The 20,021-nt window shown below is 48.6% G+C and overlaps 1 protein-coding gene across 1 annotated transcript in view; it reads left to right on the forward strand.

Annotated features, from left to right (window-relative positions):
* Positions 1 to 8,349: 8,349 nt before the first annotated feature.
* CCN4 (cellular communication network factor 4) overlaps positions 8,350 to 20,021 on the forward strand; it is a 244,315-nt gene continuing 232,643 nt past the window's right edge. The window contains exon 1 of the mRNA XM_069621659.1: positions 8,350 to 8,580. Coding sequence (XP_069477760.1) covers positions 8,533 to 8,580 — 48 coding nt within the window. The 5' untranslated portion in view covers positions 8,350 to 8,532. The remainder of the gene's footprint in view (positions 8,581 to 20,021) is intronic.

Raw genomic sequence — 20,021 nt, forward strand, 5'->3', positions numbered from 1 at the left:
CTATGGACCCCTCATTGGTCCCAAATAAAACAACAAAAAAACCAATAATAACACAAAATCTACTTTGTTTCATTTCAACACACCCCTTACGTAGGGTGAGGGGACCCCAGGCCCTCTAAATATATGGGGCCTCTACCCTTCTCCCTTTATTTTGTCTGTTTAAAATACAGCACTGCCTTCTTCCCCCAATCATGAAGGATCTCATAACTCCCTTATCCTCTTATTTCACAATAATAATAATTTAAATAATAATAATAATACTACTAAGAATAATAATAGTAATAATAATAAATATAATAATAGAAGCAAACTGCCAAGTGGGCTTTCCGCACACCCATGTACACCAATCACCTCACTCTCCTGCACTCTTCAACAGTTACACTCATCCCCCCTTTTCTCCCTCCTGCAAAAGGTGCACTTATGTCTTTTTGTTCTCCTGAGTTCCTCTGTACGGGGTCCCATCAATAGCCTGCAACACCTGGGAGTTGTGCTTTGCTCCCAAGAATAGACAGGAATTCTGGCAACATGGCTCCTGTAAACCACTCCAGGTTGTGTACAAGGGACTGGTCGCTGCAGGTGGGTCACCATATTTTTGGGGCACACCTCCAGACAACCAGGCGAGAAAAAATGCAACCCTCTAGGAAAAAAAGCTTGATACACCTTTTGCAAGGATAACAACGTTTTATTTCTCACAAAAGAAAACACATGCCAGCCGGGGCATTCAAACCCTACTGCCATGGAGCGCACTGGTTAGTTCAAAGCAAACAAGACATTTTTAAAGGCAGCACCGTCACTTGTGACGCAAACATTATACAGTATTATCTCATCACCCTCATTGGTGGTCCCTTCTTAGCAGACACCAATTCATTGGTCACAGTTCCTTGTGTCGATCTTCTTCCATGTGGTCCTCTGCCTTGCTGACTTTGGGCCCTCACACCACAATTGGTTCATTAGTTGAGAAGGCTCATCTCCCCACATATCAACCATGCTATGTGCACCTGGTATGATACATGAGCTCAGTGGATACTCTCGAGGTCAAGACAGCTCTCTGAAATGCGAGGAGCTTTGTTCGATCTCAGGCACTCTGGCACCCCCTCCATGCCTCTCTATCATTGGCCTAAATGTATTAATCTCACCCTGTGCACCTCGCAGTACAAATCACAGGGCAGCCTGCTTGTGCTCGCCCCTTGGCATCTGCCTCCTCCCTGGGCCTTTCTGTGTAAACCCACTAATCAACCAGTAAGGGATTTAGGGGTTCCCAAAGTGGGCATCTGGTAGTTCAAATAGAATGGGTGTGGGTCTGGGGGCATGGGTGCTCTAAATCTGGGATGGGTGTTTTGGAAGCTCCAGACCTCTGCCCTGCCTCACATAAGAATGTCCTTCAGGGACAGGTGCAACCCTAACCGTGCTTTGTATGAGAAACCAGAGGGTGTATCACCTGCTAGTCTTAAGGGATCTCTCTCAGGTGGCCAGGGCACAGCCATCGTGTTTGATCTAGACCCTGGGGGTGGACCAGTGTGGGAGGATCACCTGGGTGATGGGGTTTTCAGGGAGTTGGGGCGAGGCAGCCAATGGTGAGATGCGGTATTCCCCTTTTTTGTTTATCTAACCCATCCTATTTTTTAGTTTTAGGATTCTCTGAGGTCCCAACCTCCCTCCCTTTTTATACAAACACTGGGCCAAGGAAGGGGGTGACTGAGAGTAACAAGACTAACTTTCACACATCGTACTGGACATGTTCCGCTAATCGGGTCAGGCAAAGTCAGGCACTTGACTTTAAGTGCATACACCTTATACCAATACGCACTCCTCACAAGGATAAAAGGAAGAACGTAGAGACACACTATGAGCAAGGCGGAGCACGAATACAAGCAGATCATCCGGGGCAAAGGCAAAGCTACTGGACCAGAGCGACAGACCAAGGGACGAGAGAAGTGAGTCGAAAAACCCCAAGAGTTCCCTACTGGAGGTTGTTGCCTCTGACAGGCCGCGTAAAACACGTGGAGAACGCCAGATCCCACATCAGAAGGCTGCCAAGGATGCCAGCGAAACGCCCGGGTGAACGGTAAAGTTGGAGACAGCGAGGCCAAGGCTGTGGTACTAACCTTGTGTCATACATTTGAAATCGTAGAACCAAGAAAGAAACACACACAGCCGGTGAGTTGGCAAGCGACCTGATAGACCGGTGTGTGTAAAAGTTAGAAGTAGTAACATTATATCGCAAGTAAAGGCTGCACGCATGTGGATGAGATGCAAAGAAAGGTAGACCTTTGTTTGAACTTTGAAGTAAGGACAGCTGTGAAATCAGTGAGACTAAGTAACAGAGTGGACGGTGAAAGGAAGTAGCCCACTTGAAAGTATCTGTGAAAGGTGCTTTGTTTGAAACACTAAGGCGAATGAACGGCAAAAGCGAAGTAAGCAGAATTAACTCCTAGAGAAGGAGAGAGTGAAAGTTAAAACTTGAACTTTGGGTCGAAGTGGTCCTGTGGTGGCCTGTGAAGAAAGTCATATACATTTGAAAGTCTTCAATGTCCAAAAGTGGTCTGAGCCCGACTGAGGGAGACCCAAAGTGTAATAAGCTTGGAGATGGGAGCCCCCCTTACAAGTTGTGTTGTACTTTGTTCTGAAGCGATCTGAGCCGACAGAGGGGGGCCTATGTGATCTTTGCTGTGAAAGGTCTGAGCCTGACAGAGTGGGACCCATGTGAACATTGTTGTGAGAGGTTTGAGCCCAACAGAGGGGGGACCTATGTGAACTTTTTGTTGAAACATTATTTGGAAGTCGCAAAAGAGAGCTTTAACATAGAAGGTCAGACAAGCCTTGATCCACATTTTGGAACTTTTTATTGTGTTGAAAACTGAGCCAGAGTGTGTCATCCTGCCTACAGGGACCTCCTTACTCTCTGTGGTCTAACGTGGGAGGAGAGCTGGTTCAACCACATTTAAACTTTTGAACACTGATTTGTTTCCTTTATATACATTTCTCCTTTATACACTTTTTGTACAAGAGAAAGGGCAAGCATTAGGTTTTGTTAGCATAGGCCATTTTGATTTGATGGACTCCACTTGGACTGTTTTGTTTATCATTTGATGGTCGAGACTACTCCCATCTTAGTTATAGGGCAAAGTAGGAGTTTTTCCAACCTCAGAACCTTCAATAAAGGTTTTACAAACTGTACCTATTGTGTCAGTGTGTTACTTGTGATACCATGCCTCCCCTACATTTGTTGTTCACATTTCTTTCCAATTAAGTGGGCATGCAGAGTGAAACATTGAAGTGTTATGTCTTAATTGATAGAATGACCTTCTCGTCTACTGCCGGAGATGTGAATGGGACTGGGAATGTGCACTACTGCTAAGGCCTACATCCATTATTCCTTGGCAATGTGTCCTGGACATTCTAGGCCTAGATTCAAAAATGGCGGTGGTTCAGTATATTTCTCTGCTCAGAATACCTAACTGCTGCACACTCTACACTTACTATAATCTCCAATATCTTATCCCCCCTTGTGTACACCACCCCCTGCCACCTTGTATCATCATATACAAGCGCTATTGGCATATGGTTCTCAATCTAAACCATTTGGCGGTACAGGAAGTTGTGCATGCATCTCAACATATGGTTACACCCCGAATCTTTGTACAGTCTTATAATCGTATAAATAATAAAGTAAAGAAAATTGACTACTTCCTAGTTAATGGTGGAAGAGCACTTTAAATGCTATTTGAGGGAGCTGACCCAATTAACAGACGTGCAGCCTTCACCTATAGATCCATTGCATAGAATAAATGTCATCAATGTAATGTCTACATGTGTATGTATATTATTTGTGTAGGGGCCATCGTGTTTGGATCCAGACCCTGGGGGTGGACCACTGCGGGAGGATCACCTGGGTGAGGGGTCTATAGGGAGTTCGGGTGAGGCAGCCGATGGTGAGACACGGTATTCCCCCCTCTTTTGTTTATTTAACCCATCCTATTTTTTCAGGATTCTCTGAGGTTCCAACCCCCCCCTTTTTACACAAACACTGGGCTGAGGAAGAGGGTGAATGAGAGTAACAAGACTAACTTCCACACATCATACTGGACATGTCCCGCTAATCATATCAGGCAAAGTCAGGCACTTGACTTTAAGTGCATACACCTGATACCAATTAGCTCTCCTCAAACGGATAAAAGGCAGAACATAGAGACACACTCTGAGCAAGGCGTAACACAAGTACAAACAGAACTTCCAGGGTGAAGGCAAACCTACTGGAGCAGATCAACAGACGAAGGGACGAGAGCAGTGAGTCAAAAAACCCCAAGAGTTTCCTACTGGAGGATGTTGCCTCTGACAGGCCGCAAAAGACACGTGGAGAAGGCCAGATCCACCATCAGAAGGCTGCATTGTATTTCAAGGATACCAGCAACCCTCCTTGGTGAACGGCAGAGTTGGAGACAGCGAGACCAAGCCTGTGGTACTAACCTTGACTCATGAATTGGAAATCATAAAACCAAGAAAGAAACGTACACAGCCAGTTAGTTGGCAAGCGACCTGAGAGACTGGTCTGTGTAAAAGTTCGAAGTAGTAACATTATATTGCAAGTGAAGGCTGCACCCGTGTGGATGAGACGTGAAGAAAGGCAGACCTGTGAATGAACTTTGAAGTAAGGACAGCTGTGAAATCAGCAAGACAAAGGGCCTCATTACACGGATGGCGGTGAACCATGGCGCTATTAGCGCCATGGTTCATGCCGGTAAAATAACGGCACTGCCTTGGTGGAAAGGGGAATTACCGCCCTATTCCAAGGTTGGCGGGGCAGTAATTCCCCCTTCCACCATTGCCCTTCCCCATTCCCATTTTTGCCCCATAGGGCTCTATGGGAATGGGGAAGCCGCTAATTACGGTACTGCAAATTGCGGTACCGTAATTAGCTCCCTGGTTCCTTTGCAGGTTGGTTTTTAACGCCTGCAAAAAGCAGGCGTTAAATTCCCCAACCCGCAAAGGGACCTCGTAGTAAGGCGGTAAGGATTTACCAGTACCGGTAAAAATACCGGTAAACCCTTACCGCCATCCGTGTAATGAGACCCTAAGTAACAGAGTGGCCCAGTGAAAGGAAGTAGCCCACTCGAAAGTCTCTGTGAAAGGTGCATTGTTTGAAAAAATACAGCGAATGAATGGAAAAAGCGAAGTAAGCAAAATTAACTCCTAGAGAAGGGGAGAGTGAAAGTTAAACCTTGAACTTTGAGTCAAAGTGGTCCTGTGGTGGCCTGTAAAGAAAGCCACGCACATTCGAAAGTCTTCGACATCCGAAAGTTGTCTGAGCCCGACTGAGAGAGACCCGAAGTGTAATAAGCTTCGGCAAGGGAGCCCCCCTTGCAAGTTTTGTTGAACCTTGTTCTGAAGAGGTCTGAGCCTGACAGAGGGGGGCCTACGTGAACTTTGCTGTGAAAGGTCTGAGCCCAACAGAGGGGCACCTACGTGAACTTTTTGTTGAAACATTATTTGGAACTCACGAAAGAGAGACTTTAATGTGGAAGGCCAGGAGCGCCTCAATCCACGTTTTGGAATTTTTAATTGTGTTGAAAAATGAGCCAGAGTGTGTCATCCTGTCTACAGGGACCTCCTTACTTGTGTGGTCTAACGTGTGGAGGAGAGCTGGTTCAACCACATATATACTTTTGAACACTGATTTTGTACATGAGATAGGGCAGGAATTAGGTTTTGTTAGCATAGGCCATTTTGATTTGGCAGACTCCACTAGGACTGTTTTGTTTATCGTTTTATGGTCGATACTACTTGTGGGGTGCATTTAAAGGCACCAAACAGAAGTCCATTTCACATGAATAGCAAGATTTTAAATTTAAACATTGAAACAAAATTGGCCTGGTATTTGTTTCTGTTTTTCAAGTGAAATTAAAGAGCCATGTGGAAAGGGGCCTACCTGTCATTACCAATGGATAAGCAGCATTTTAATTTACAAAAGAAGGAGGAATCATAGATCCCTGTCACAATGAAAACAGGATTTTTAAACATTAAAAACAAAAACCGCCTGCACATGTGTGTGCAAATAAAAACGGTTTGAAAAAGTAAAAGTGAAACAAATATCACTGCTCACAGAAAAATGTCAGAAAAACAAAACATGATGTGTGGGTTGACAAAGAGCAATGTATATTATGTTTCACCCACAGAACTCCAGTGACATTTGAAGAGCCACTTTGTCTTCATTAATAAATGTCCCTTTTTTCTGGCTGTGGGCAAAACTTCACAGGGGCATCTCCCACTTCCATCCTGGATGTCATATCTCCCATCTAATGACCAACCGCAATAAAAGTGGCCTGCTAAAGGGAATGGTCACTACTGCTAAGGCCTACATCCATTATTCCTTGGCAATGGGTCCTGGCCATGCTAGGCCTAGATAAAAATAATGGTGGCAGTTCAGTATATTTCTCTGCTCAGAATACCTAACTGCTGCACACTCTACACTTATTACGATTTCCAATATCATATCGCCACTGGTGTGCCCCTCCCCCTCTCCCCTGCCACCTCGTATCATCATTTACCAGCGCTAGTAGCATATGGTTCTCAATCTGAACCATTTGGAGGGATAGGGGAGTTGGGCATTTATCTCAGCATATGGTTACACCCCAAATCTTTGTCCAGTCTTATAATCTTAGAAATAGTATAGTCAAGAAAATTGACTGCTTCCTAGTCAATGGTGAAAGAGAACTTTAAATGCAGTTCGAGGGAGCTGACCCAATTAACAGAAGTGCAGCCTTCACCTATAGATCCATTGAATAGAATAAATCTCATCAATGCAATGTCTCCAGCATGTCTGTATATTATATGCGTATGGGTTTGTATCTGAATATATACACTTTATTTCAAAGGCCTCAACTCATGAATTTGCAAATAAACACCCAGATGTACATGGACTTTTACTGTGTCGAAATGCCAGGCCTTTAATAGGCCAACATATTCACACCAAAAGTGGAGACACTGCAGTTACACAAACGCTGGTGGCATGCAGTGAGGCAGACGGGTGAGGCAGGATGGTGGTTGGGCCTAATTGAATGCAAGTGGAGTCAGGATGGGGGAACAGGAGAACATGGGGATAGAAAAGGGGATTCAGGAGAACAGGATTTCAGGGCAGAAGAATTATGATTTAGGAGATACACACCCGCAAATGGACAAAAAGGTAGCAAACATTGCAGGCAGCACAGATAACTGCCAAAGATTGGAAGCAAGGCCCGTAGACTTGACGGGAATAGGTGGCAGCACTCAGAGTGGGAGTAGGACTCCAGCGTGAAGTGCAATGTCAGAGGGTGGATGGTGGAGCGGAGAGGCTGGCGGGGATAATTGAGACAGAGGGGTAGAACCCTGTCGAAGAAGAAGTTGGCTTGAAACTGTTCAGAATAGGTATACGGATGCCGCAGGGTGGTGTTTAGGTGAACTGTTGCAAGGCTGATTCAAGAAGAAGTTTGCTCCTGCTGCTTTACTCCTGCAAAGAGGGGAGAGAGAGTAAGCCAGGAATCAGTCAGGGTGAGTCCTAGTAACTTCTTTACTAATCAACGTGCCTCACTCTACGGGTAGGCCAAGAGTAAATCAGACTTACTGCCAGTAAATGATTTGACAATCAGCCACTAACTGTTTCAAATCTCTATGAAATGAACATTATGTTCCATTGTTTTAAGGCATTCGATTTTACATTTTTTATTTAGTTTTGTCCGTGTAATATGATAGCAGGCTACCATTTGGGAGTCAGCTTTTTTCCTTTCTAGAGGTGCGCTTTCTATCGTTTTACTTTCAATATGTTGACTCGCCCTCTTCGCGCGATGTATAAGGCATGTGTGTGCACGTAAACACATGGTTGAGGTGAGATGGCAGAAACTGCTGAAGCCTTTCTCTACGACCAAGGTCCCTAAACTGCGGAACTAAAAACATATCAGACAGGTTTAAGATTACACTAAACTCTCCTCCGGGTTAGATGTGTGTCTCCAGTGGCAGTGTGGAAGAAGCTGCCCGGTGTGTAATGTGCTGTTTTGGTTGTGCTCGGGCTGTACTCTGGGGAATTCCGCCAGCAGCGTTCACGTGTGTTTCAGGTCATCAGTAGAGCTGTGAAATGTGAACGCATTGACCCTGCGGCGCTGCAGGCTGTGATAGAATGACAGGTCGGCGCATCAGTGTGCGCGTGTGCACGCGCGCGCGCGCAGCTGTGTGTGATATGCATTGTTACTTTCCCTTTAAGAATTCTTTGACGGATCCTAGCAGAGAACAGTGGAGGTGGGAAAAAAAAGAAGTTCAAGGCAGGGGAAAAGTTTCACTTGGAGAAAAAAAACTGCAGGGCTAGTCCTTCTGCCTGACGTCAGATGAGGCTTTAATAAAACTCCCAAAGAGCCGCAGAAAGGGGACATAGAATTGGCCGCCGGGGTCTGCCAGCTCGGGGCTGCTCTGCGCTGCCGCAAGTGCCGCAACTGCTGTTTTGGCTTGTTTTTTAACACGCGCTGCGGGGCTGGCTTCACCCAATGCATTTAGCCCTGGCTGCCAGTGATGAGGTGGCTCCTGCCCTGGATCCTAGCAGCACACAGCTTCTGCCAGGTGAGTGCAGCCCTGGATTGGGTGGGGGTGGGCTACAGGAGGGGGGGTGTTTCTGGCAGCTGGCGGGTTATCGACAGCTGTTTGCAAGGACTTGAGTAAACTGCCCAGGCAAGTGGAAATGGGGACTGGGCTCCTGTCATTGCATTTACGCGGCGCCGACAGGCGTTAGTGTATAAAGTTGGACCTGTGGCGCGGGCACGGCGAGACACCCTTTTCCCCCAGACTGTCTGAAAAGTAATGACAGCCAAAGCAAATTGAGGCGGTGCAGCGCGAGACCTGAGACCGTGCGGAGATGTATTGCTGGTTAATATGAGGGAAGGCTTCGTGCAGAGAAGGATATTGAAATAGAGTGATGTGTGCATTACACGTCCCATGCAGGCTGGATGAGACAAGACACACGTGGCAGGGAGCCCCAGGGACCGCGGAAGGTGAGGGAAGGCGGGAGAGGCATGACTGGGAACACTGCCTGACAGATGCCCGGGAGACCTGCGGGATAATGTCATCCCCTCCAGCTGTGCCAGCGCTGGGAGGGGCCGCTGAGCCAGGATCCACGCCTAGGAAGTCGTGTCCGCCAGATCCTGAAAGGTGGTCAGACAAAGGACGGCGCGCGAGTACAGCATCATACGGAAGGATGCGCGCGGTCCCAACTTTCACGTGCACCTCTCTGGCTAGTATATGCCACGGTGCTGCTGTCCACGTATAGAGCTTGAGTGCAATGTGTTAGCTTGAAGTCATGCCAGCTGCCCAAGGCCGCACATAGTTTCCTCGTTTGCTTCTAAATAATGTTTATTTGTAGGGCGGTCTCCGCCTAACTTAATTGCTTCTTGGCGCTTTAATATAGTCATTGTTGATAGCCAACGCAAATGTGTTATCTTGTATCGACGTGGCAAGATGTGAGTCAGGGGGCGGACTTGGAAGCAACCTACACGGAGCTCACCGACCACTGCACCAGAACACACAGATGTCCACAGCAGCAGCCAAACACACTAGGCCATCCCCACCACCCTGACGACAAGGAGAATGCCGCGTGTACTGCCGTAGAACACATAAGTACCTGCACCTCAAAGTCACAACGGACACCCCGTTTGCACACAGATGGTGTAGTGTGCGCAGGGGCGCTTATGCGAGTCGCTGGGTTCAGCCCCCGCCCAAGCAATTGTTGTATAACTCGCATGCAGAGGTGACACAAAATGTCCTTATTCGGAGGTCTTTAAAACATCTACTATTGTCTCGAATCTTAGATCGGAACACGGACAAGACACCTGTTACGAAGCGCCAAGACACAGTTGAGTTTTTACTACACGGTGTAAAATGAGTTGGCAACTGCAGAGCACAACGGCGCTCACACAAAACCTTTTCATGCAGTGTGGTGGACGACCTTATGCGGGCCTTTATATCTGCGTGCGTGCGAGAGAGGAAACGAAGGGTCTGCCAGAAATATTTGAAATAGATGGGACACTTTGTTAGATCAAGTGATTGGTTGTCATCTGAGGACTTTTGGGTGAGAATGACTTCAGGCCATGAAACGGCTTTGACTATAAATGTGGTTAGAGTCCTACAACAGATATGTCTCATTTGACTCCACAAATGTTCATTTATTCTTTTATATAGAGACAGTTGGAGACAAGAAATTGGGAAATACGTTTCCTTTTATTTCTGTTTTAAATATGAGAGGTAAAACTGTAAATTTATTTCTTAAAAGTTTGTTTTTTGTACCACAATAAAAAAAAAGAAGGGTCTGCCAGTAGCGTGCTATTCTATACTGGGTTAGTCACATACTTACAATTTCACTGCTAACTCATTTGTTTTCAGACAGCTGTGTACATAGGAAGCATAGTACTTTGAAAATATCATTATAATATTTGACAGCGTGCATATTTAATTTTATATTTGATATTGAATGCGTGGTTAATATAGCGCTAACGACCCTGAACGGGAATCAAAGCGTTTTCATAGGAGCTATATACCCTTTGCTCTACTTGAAAAACTATGTTTTCGAGCGTGCCCGAAACACAGGCAGAGCATTCCAGAGATCACCCCTTGGACTTGAGATGAGCATTCCAATGACTCTCCATCACTGGAAACTACCGGCGGCCAACACACACTCTGATTTACAAAACGTTTTTCAATGGGATTGCGCCATCGAAAAAGGCTTTTCTAAATCAGGCCCACTGTGTTGGGTCTCTAAAGCTATGCCTGGCCTCTAGCATTCACCCTCCCTTTGAGGTAAGATGCGGCGGATCCATATAAAGCAGTGGTCTTCAAACTGTGGGTATGACCCCCCACATCCCCCCAGGACCAAATGATGGCCAGGGGGGAGGATGTGCAAGGCTCTTCAAAAAGGGAGTGTGGTGACTGCTTCCAATACAAACTATAAACAGATATGTCATCTGGGGGCAGCAACATGCTCTTTACTGAAGAGAAGAATGTATTTATTTATTTATTTAACATTTGTAAAGCGCGCCTAACCCGTGGGTATCTGGGCGCTAGACAGATATTTGCAGACAATATTACAAATTACATATAAATGAGCCAACATTTAATAAAGTTTACAGTGTACAGTATTTACAGATATTACAGATAATTACAGTAAGCCAAGGTATCTACTAGGATGTAAAAGTGCTACCGTTTGAAGGCGAGGAGCCAGGTTTTGAGTTTTCAGCGGAAGGAAGTGTGAGAAGGGTCAGATCTGATGGCTAGCGGGAGGGTGTTCCATTGTTTGGCAGCTATTACTGGCAAACTACGTCCTCCGGCCTCAGTTCTAGATGACAATATTTTTACTCTAGGGAGGCTGAGCATAAAAAGGTTTGTACACCACTGCTATAAATGATGCGCGCTCTTACTGTGTGCGCCAGTGTTCGTTTTTCAAGAGAGGTGAAATATGGTCTCAACTGCCCTTGTTTGCTGCAATTTTTGCAGCCGTATTGTGGGGGGCGTGTAGTCTGTGTAAAATCGGTTGGTTAGTCCCAAGACACAGAACCTTAGAATAATGCATTTCTCCTAGATCCCTGCAGGGACGTCATTTGGGGGTTGTCAGGGGTCGCACCTGCGACACATGAGGTCTCCCTTGCTACCTCTATGGTCTTTTTTGATAACCCTAAAAAAATGTAAGCTCCTGGGCTGTGGCCAGCACCATCTGGCTCTTTGTTTCTGGTTTTCTTGTTCAGGCCTCTTAAAAAAAAAACAGGGGGTTCCACAAGTGTAACACTTTGAGCAGTGACCCTAAATAAGAAAGCATAGGAATAACACATCCTTTGTCTTTCTGGAATTCTATACAATCATTGCTAGACTCATTAAAGGTTAATTTCAGGAACACTTCACGGGGCGAGCCACTAATTTAGTCTGTCCTTAAACACCTCAAATTCACAATGCAGACAAAAACTTCCAAAAAGCATTCGGACTATGTGTTTTGCTTTTCACAGTTATAGCATTTTTTTTTCTCCCATTGTCTTTGTTACAATCATCACAAGACATGCAATCTCGGTGTACTCGGTCACTTGACAACATCCTTGTGCCTAAATGGCACAAGGATGTTGTCAAGTACAGTGAGTACAGTTTAGAAATGCTTGACCATAGCACATAAAGTGGCCCTTGATTTCATTGTGCCAGAATTAATGCTTTGTTGTAATGTGTCTAGCTTTTCTGTCTCCATGGCATGTTCGTCATGATGCTTTTTTGCATGTATGAGGTAACGAGTGCCACGAGTACGGGATGCCATGTGAGTCCACTGCTTTCCCTGCGCTACTCTAAATTCTTTAATACACAGGTATGAACCCTTCCAATGGTATGTATTTTGCTAACCTCTGAAGCCTGAAAAGTATATACCTACTGGATTGACATGTGGCCAACTTTGCACCAGACCTGCTGAGGAACTGGCCTGCAGTTAAAATCTCAGTTACCAGTTTAATGGTATCCACTACAGAGTGTAATTTGCTTTCTGACTTTGAGAACATTCAGACATGTAATTGCTCATTTTACTATAGCCGGTAAGATAGCTATAACCGGTAAGATATCTCAGTGGGTTGAGCTTTCGCTGCTGCGATGTGTGTGCGATCTGCAAGTTGCAGGTTCGAATCCCGGCAAGGCCAACTCAGCCTTTCATGCTTCTTAGCTTGATAAATGAGTAAAAACACAGGTTGGGTGATACTGTATGTAAATTGGTACTTTATAAAGTTCTTAAGCCTAACTGCTATATAATAACACATCATTTCCTTTGGCCTTGGATTTCTGCTTGCATTCAGTGTAATTTGGTAATACGTGCCTATAAATGCCGATATTAACAATACATATGGTGATCTATTCTTGTATGAAATGTATATCACATCACAGTGATATCGTAATCCTATTTTTCGTAGTGTACTTAGGAGCAGTGCTATGTGATGCCACTTCCTGTTTTGTCAAGGAGTGAAAGATTGTGTCCTATTGCTTTCTGTGATGTCATTCTTTCTGTGATGTCACTTCGGGCTGGGGTCAATCAGAGGTCAAGGGTTGTGTTATGTCGCCTCTGCTACCCCTGGCATTTTGCTGAAATGATGTCCCTGGATCCTAGCCCTCTCAAACACAAAATAACATGTGGACATGGGGCGCAAGAGTGTCGCACAGGCTGACTGAACATTGCACATAGGTGATACTAAATGAAATGCTGTGATTGAGGGGACTTTCTGTGAGGCGGTGAAGGTTTACTGTAGTGCCTCGTGCCATCATGAGATATGTGAACGACATAAATAAGTATTGCCCGAGTTAATGATTCTCAATTTATCGACCCTGAAAAGGTGATTCACTCCCGGCGGGATTCGAATTTGTGCCCTGTAGAATTTTTCAGGCTGATTCATGTAATTCCTCTCAAAAGTGTCGCACGCGGCTGGCGCACAGCGTGCCCGTGCGAATGTCTGCGCCAGCCGCGTGCGATAAAATCAATTCCCGCGCACAGCGTATTCATGGATTCTCACCTCCAAAAGCAGACGTGGCGCAGAGTGGCGCAGCGACCCTGCAGCAGCGCCAGTTACGCCCCCAAGAACGCCCTTGCACAAGGAAAAGCCATCAAGATCGCAAAACCATCGCAAAGGGCTGCGCCAACACTGTACCAGTTTACCGGACTGGCAAAAGCGGGGAACGCGTATTACGGGCGTCGGGAACACGCGTGCGCGCGAAGATTCACACGCGATCAGAACAGGGGGAGCGTGTGCGTGTATATCAGGGGTGCGCGAGAAGTTCTACACGCGAATGGCCTGGGTGCGTGTATTCCAGGGGTGCGCGGGAAGTTTCACACGCGATTGGGCTGCGTGCGTGTATTTCAGGGGTGCGCGGGAAGTTTCACACGCGATTGGGCTGCGTGCGTGTATTTCAGGGGTGCGCGGGAAGTTTCACACGCGATTGGGCTGCGTGCGTGTATTTCAGGGGTGCGCGGGAAGTTTCGCACGCGATTGGGCTGCGTGCGGGTATTCCAGGGGTGCGCGGGAAGTTTCACACGCGATTGGGCTGCGTGCATGTATTTCAGGGGTGCGTGGGAAGTTTCACACGCGATTGGGCTGCGTGCGCGTATTTCAGGGGTGCGCAGGAAGTTTCACACGCGATTGGGCTGCGTGCAGGTATTTCAGGGGTGCGCGGGAAGTTTCACACGCGATTGGGCTGCATGCGTGTATCTCAGGGGTGTGTGGGAAGTTTCACACGCGATTGGGCTGCGTGCGGGTATTTCAGGGGTGCGTGAGAAGTACCACACGCGATTGGGCTGGGTGCGGGTATTCCAGGGCTGCGCGGGAAGTTTTACACGCTCGCCTACAACACGTATTCATGGAAACGAACGTGGCCAATCCGGAAACACGTACGCCAGCAGGAAGTAGCCGTACGTCCACCCGCACAGCATAAAAGTGCACGCAAACAACAAACAAGCTCAGACACCAGGATGAACATACCGTTCCTAGCAGCAGTGGCCATGGGATACGGCAGGAGGAGGAGGAGGAGGATAGTCCGGGCCAGAATTTTTACACCCAGATCCAGCCTTTTTGGGATGCCTGATGACCATGTGTATGGGAGGTACAGGTTTCCACCTCACATAATACTCGACCTGGTCAGTGAGTGGGAGGATGACCTCACATCAACCACCCTGTGCTCCCAAGCACTCAGCCCCCTGGAGAAGGTCCTCAATGTACTGCACTTCCTGGCCACTGGATCATTTCAGCGGACAAGTGCCATAGTGGGGGGGTTGTCACAGGCCACGCAGTCACGCTGCCTACACCAGGTCTTGGCCATCATCACTGCACGCCCATCAGTCCGCAGGCACATATACCTGCCCAGAACACCTGCAGAAAGGCAGGCTGTTGCCCAGGACTTCTACAGGGTGGCACGATTCCCCAAAATGCCAGGTGCCATTGATTGCACCCATGTGGCTCTACGTCCCCCCAGGGCAACTGAGCACATCTATAGAAACCGCAAGCACTGGCATTCCATCAACGCCCAGGTAGTATGTGATGCCAAGGGAATCATCACCTCAGTATACGCCAACTATCCAGGCTCCACCCACGACAGTTTCATCTACAGAATGTCTACCCTAAACCGGGACATAGAAGCTGGGCGGCATGGCGATACATGGCTGCTCGGTGAGTATAAATGCCACTGCGCATGCATGCATGTCAGATACTGAGTAATGTCACAACCCCACTGATGATACCCACAACCACCTCCCCAGGGGACAGTGCCTACCCTCTCAGCACCCACATGATGACGCAATTCGGAACCCCACCACGCCACCCCAGGTAAGATACAACACAGCCCACATCGCAACCCGGGGCATCGTGGAGTGCACATTCAGAGTGCTCAAGTCACGCTTCCGCTCCCTTGACCGTTCTGGCGGGCAGCTGTTATACGCTCCCCCAGTAGTGTGCAGGATCATAATGGCAGCATGTGTCCTGCACAACGTTGCAACATGCCGGGGCCTGGCCGTGGACATGGTGGTGCCCCCACATCCCCAACCACATGCATGCCCACTGCGCATGGGAGGGGAAAGGGCACGGGGTGAGGCAGCCCATACGCAGCTCTTGGCTAATTACTTCACATAAAATCACACCCCTGTGGAGTGCACACAGCCCTGGCACATACCAGCTGACAATCAATGATGATTGTTACTGACAATTATGATGTGTCAATGGACAGTCAACTGTCACAAACATACCAGCCTGAGATTGTACATCTGGAAGTGTTCCATTGTGTGCTTCCCTACCTACACAAACAGCACCAATGCTGTGTTCAAAATACACACTTCTATGCTGCTAAAACCATTACCCCCTTGCAAGACACAACATGACAACAGTGCCATGTCACCCAACCCCTCCCCAGCACCGCCACCCAACACACCATGGCATGACATGCCATGTGAGAGCAAACAAAGTCATCCCCCAAACCTGACACGTGTCACAATATACAGTGTCCCTAATGGAAACTGGCCACACATAATATGCCCACATAAATGTAGAAACAACAACACACATGACCAAATACTTACCACAATACAATCGACATAGCATAAACATGACAGTACTAAGGCAAAGGATACGTAGTCTTACAACATGAGAATGCCAGCACATCCACCACCTCCAACTGTACAGTGTTGTTGCCACGCACATCTGGAAGTTCACTGCTCACAACATGAGCTCCATCTCCAAAGTGGACGGCCTTGTGAAGACATGAGGAATGAACCTGCAAATTAGGAGGGAGACATGGATGCACAAGCACACATCAATACACCATGCAGTGCACAATACAACAACAATATGCACTAGGAATATATACACAGTATTGACTACAGACTGCCCACACAGCTCATGGGAGTCCAACGTCACTGTGTAATTCACTGTCACTTGGGCACACCCTTTGCAAGCCCATGGAAACGGGAAGCAGGAGGGGTGTGTGTCTCACTGACCCAAGCATCTAACCCAAACTCAGGACAAGCCTGCATGTGCCCAGCCGGAATACAGTGGATGCCCACGGGAGCCACACAAGGCAACACACTGCAACAAAAAATCAAAAATCAAAAATCAAAATTGGCCATGTGTGGGTAGGGGGGGTGGGGGAGGCCACCCAGGAGGTCCGAGGACAGGGTGCCCACCAACATTCACCTGCGTTAATGTTGCGAAAAAAAAAAACACCTCCATGGGCTCATGGCCTGCACGGCTACTAAATAGTGGGAGATTCACTGCTGGATTTGCTCTCTTCAACCTCTGCTGCTGCTGCCACAGGAGGTGGTGGTGCCATGGGAGGCAGCCCACGCAATGCCCTAGTTTGGTCCTTCATGGCAGCAAGCATGCGGGTCTGGAAGGCCTCGTTCTGGAGGGATATGGTGCGGAGATCCCCATGCAACACCCGACGTGTTGCCCGGACCTCCGCCTGAGTTGCCTGCATCTCTGCTGAGAGCATATGGGTGACGTGCTCCAGCAGCTGTTCCGTCCTGGTGACAGTGGAAGCCTCAAGGTCCACAAGAGTCTGCCTGAGGTGCCGGACCTCTCCCCTCAGGGCTTCCCTCTGTCCCTGGGCATCTATAGAAATTGATTCCCTCAGATTGTCCAGGGCTGCCTGTCTGTCCCTGTTGGACGCCAACATGTCCTCCCTGACTGATTGGCAAATGGAGTCTGTTGCCTGCTGTAGTAGCTCCATCTGCCTTTCTGGGGGGACAATGGAAGTGGCCACCCTCTCCATGGCTTGAGCAATCATTTCTGATGATGCTGCCTGTTGGTTGGCCATACCATAAATGGATTGCTCCCATGCGGTCTTGCCTGGTGGCGGACGGCCACCGCGTTGGCGGGCACCACACCTGTCTGGGGCAAGGCGAACTGTGCCTTGCTGTGTCGGCACTGCCTGAGGCTGCAGGACTGCATTTCCCCTCTAAACTGCTGGCCCAGGAACAGGATCAGATGTTGCGGAGTGTGGCCCTGCATCCGTAACCACCACAGGCGCACCTACCAACACTGACATCCCCATAGTGGGCTCTACCCCTGGTGCAGGTGGGTCGGACAGAACAGTATCCCTTCCATGAACACATTCCTGCGAATCCACATAGGCCTCATCCGAATCAATACCTGAAAAGAGTTCTGGGGAGCTGCAGCCAGGGACACCCCGGGACAGTATGGCCTGCAGCAAGAGAGGGTTCTCCCCCACCACCAAACCACGTTCCCCCACTGGTGCCTGGTCGTGCTTCAGATCCCTCCTGGGCCTGCACCATCTCCTCTCCCTCAACAGCATCAGGTGCGTCATCCTCTGCAAAAACAAGAAAGACAAAAAATGGAAACAGGCATTAGCACCATGGCACGCTATTAGGCCAGACAAGCTACAGTACCAGTACCTGATTTACACATGTCCCACATGACTATAACCCTCCCATGCATGCACTGTCCATGAGTTGGAAGGGGAGGAAAATGTCAGACACTGATGACACCAAGATGGGAGAGCAACACATCAGCTGCATGCTGGCTAGCAGTGCCATCACACATTGGCCTGTGAGTGGCATGTCCAATACTCATACATGACACATGCCATCACACAGATGGCATGTACCATGGGCATGTCATATATGTGACAATAGGGCAGAGTGATGCGCAGTAGAACCAGGTGAATTCCTACAATCAGCCTGAATGAACACAGCTGAATACGGAACAATGTGGTAGCAAGATGCCACTTCAAGGGCAACTGGCGCAATGTAGTGCAAAATGCCTACTGTGGCCAGAAGGGATACTGTAATACCCAAATCCCGGGGCGCAGAATGCATTGGATGAAGCACATGGGTGGGACAAAACACTCAGGCACACACCCTGACCTGGCACTCAACCAGAACCCCTCACACAAACTACATACACATGGATCACACACACATGCATGTGCACTCACCGGACAATGCCTCGTAATCTGGCAGTTCTCCCACACCTTGGATCTGCTCCTCTGTGACGTAGGTCCCAGCAACATGCTCATGTAGAGTGAGTTCTATGTCCTCTTGTGGAGACCCACCTCCAGTCACCAGAGTTGCGGCATGACTTGAGGCCAGCTTTTTCTTTGCCCTACGCTTAAGGTCGTTCCAGCGCTTGTAGCACTCAACAGCTGTGCGCCTCATAAACCCAAGGGCACTTATGCTGTCCGCGATGGACTGCCAGTGTGCCTGACGTTGAGCAGGTGTAATCCTACACCCTGAAGTGACCAACATTTCGGCGTCATGTTCGGACACATACTGCACAAGTGCATCCAGTTCGGCATCATTGAAGCTAGGCTTCCTTGGCGTGCCGGACCGTGGAGCCGTGTCGGGGTCATCAGCCTGTACTGGACGAGCACTCTTCCTCTTTCTTTTTGTGGGTGGTGGGGATCCGGAGTGCCCTACGCCGCTCTGGACACTAGAGGCAGGAGCACCGGTGGACTGTGTAGTAGTAGTGTGCGATGGCACACTGACCACATGACTTTCTGCAGGCATTAGCTGAAGTGTGATGATGGCAGGGGGAACCTCAGTCTGATGTACCGGGACCAACACTGTCCTTGCTGGGGGAGTCAGAGCTGGGGTGGACGGAGCTGCAGCTGCCCCTGCAGCCTCCCGACCCCGCCTACTCGGGGCGGCAGATGACATGGCTGCCCCTGTACCACGTGGCCTGGTGACACTGGCTTGCGCCGCCACCCGTGGCCTAGACTTGGCGATCTGGAAGTCAGCCTGGGAGTCACCCTGTGCTAGGTCAGGTGCCACAACAGGCCGGTCCAACAAGGGCTGAGCAGGGATGGTGTCAGCCACGTTTCCCTCAACCATGGGGGGGGATGTGTGTCCCTGACTGGTCCTCCACACGTGGGGGGCCTGGGGGAGTCTGCAAATCCTGGCCACGTCCCCTACCGCACCCACCACGCCCACCTCTTGAGGCTCGGCCACCTTTGCCACCCTTACCACTTGCTCGCCTCCCAGCCATGGCACTGATGGAGTTGTGCGTATGGGAGTTGCAGTGGACAATTGTCCTGGGCAATTGGGGGTCAAAGGGGTAGGGTACTAGATCGAATTCGTACCCAAATGCTCTAGCAAGGCTGTTTGTAACCCCTGGGGAAAGATGACGGGTCACGCAATGCACAGGCACCCCTAAAACAGAAAATGACGTGCACGCGACCCCTCGTAGACCACGTGCGTGGGAAAAGGAACCTGCACTACGCTGTGGCACCCAGAAACACAAAAATGAACGTATGCATGTCACACGCAGCCTACAATGACCTCTGAAGGGGTAAGCTACACACGGGGCTAGCACAGTTGGTAAATACGTGCGCGACTCACCGTCTGCCTGGGAAAAGAGCGTGAAAAATACACGCGTGTGCGCGTTGGCAACACCCCCGCCAAAAGAAGAATTGTACACTGTCTGAGGAGACAGGACAAAAGGAGAAGTCATCGCTGTTTGAGGAAACAGGTTGAAGAGAAAATCAGAAAAATACTGACAGAGGTA

Source organism: Ambystoma mexicanum, chromosome 5q (genome assembly GCF_040938575.1).
Source record: "Ambystoma mexicanum isolate Mex_15411 chromosome 5q, UKY_AmexF1_1, whole genome shotgun sequence".
Taxonomy (NCBI): Eukaryota; Metazoa; Chordata; class Amphibia; order Caudata; family Ambystomatidae; genus Ambystoma; species Ambystoma mexicanum.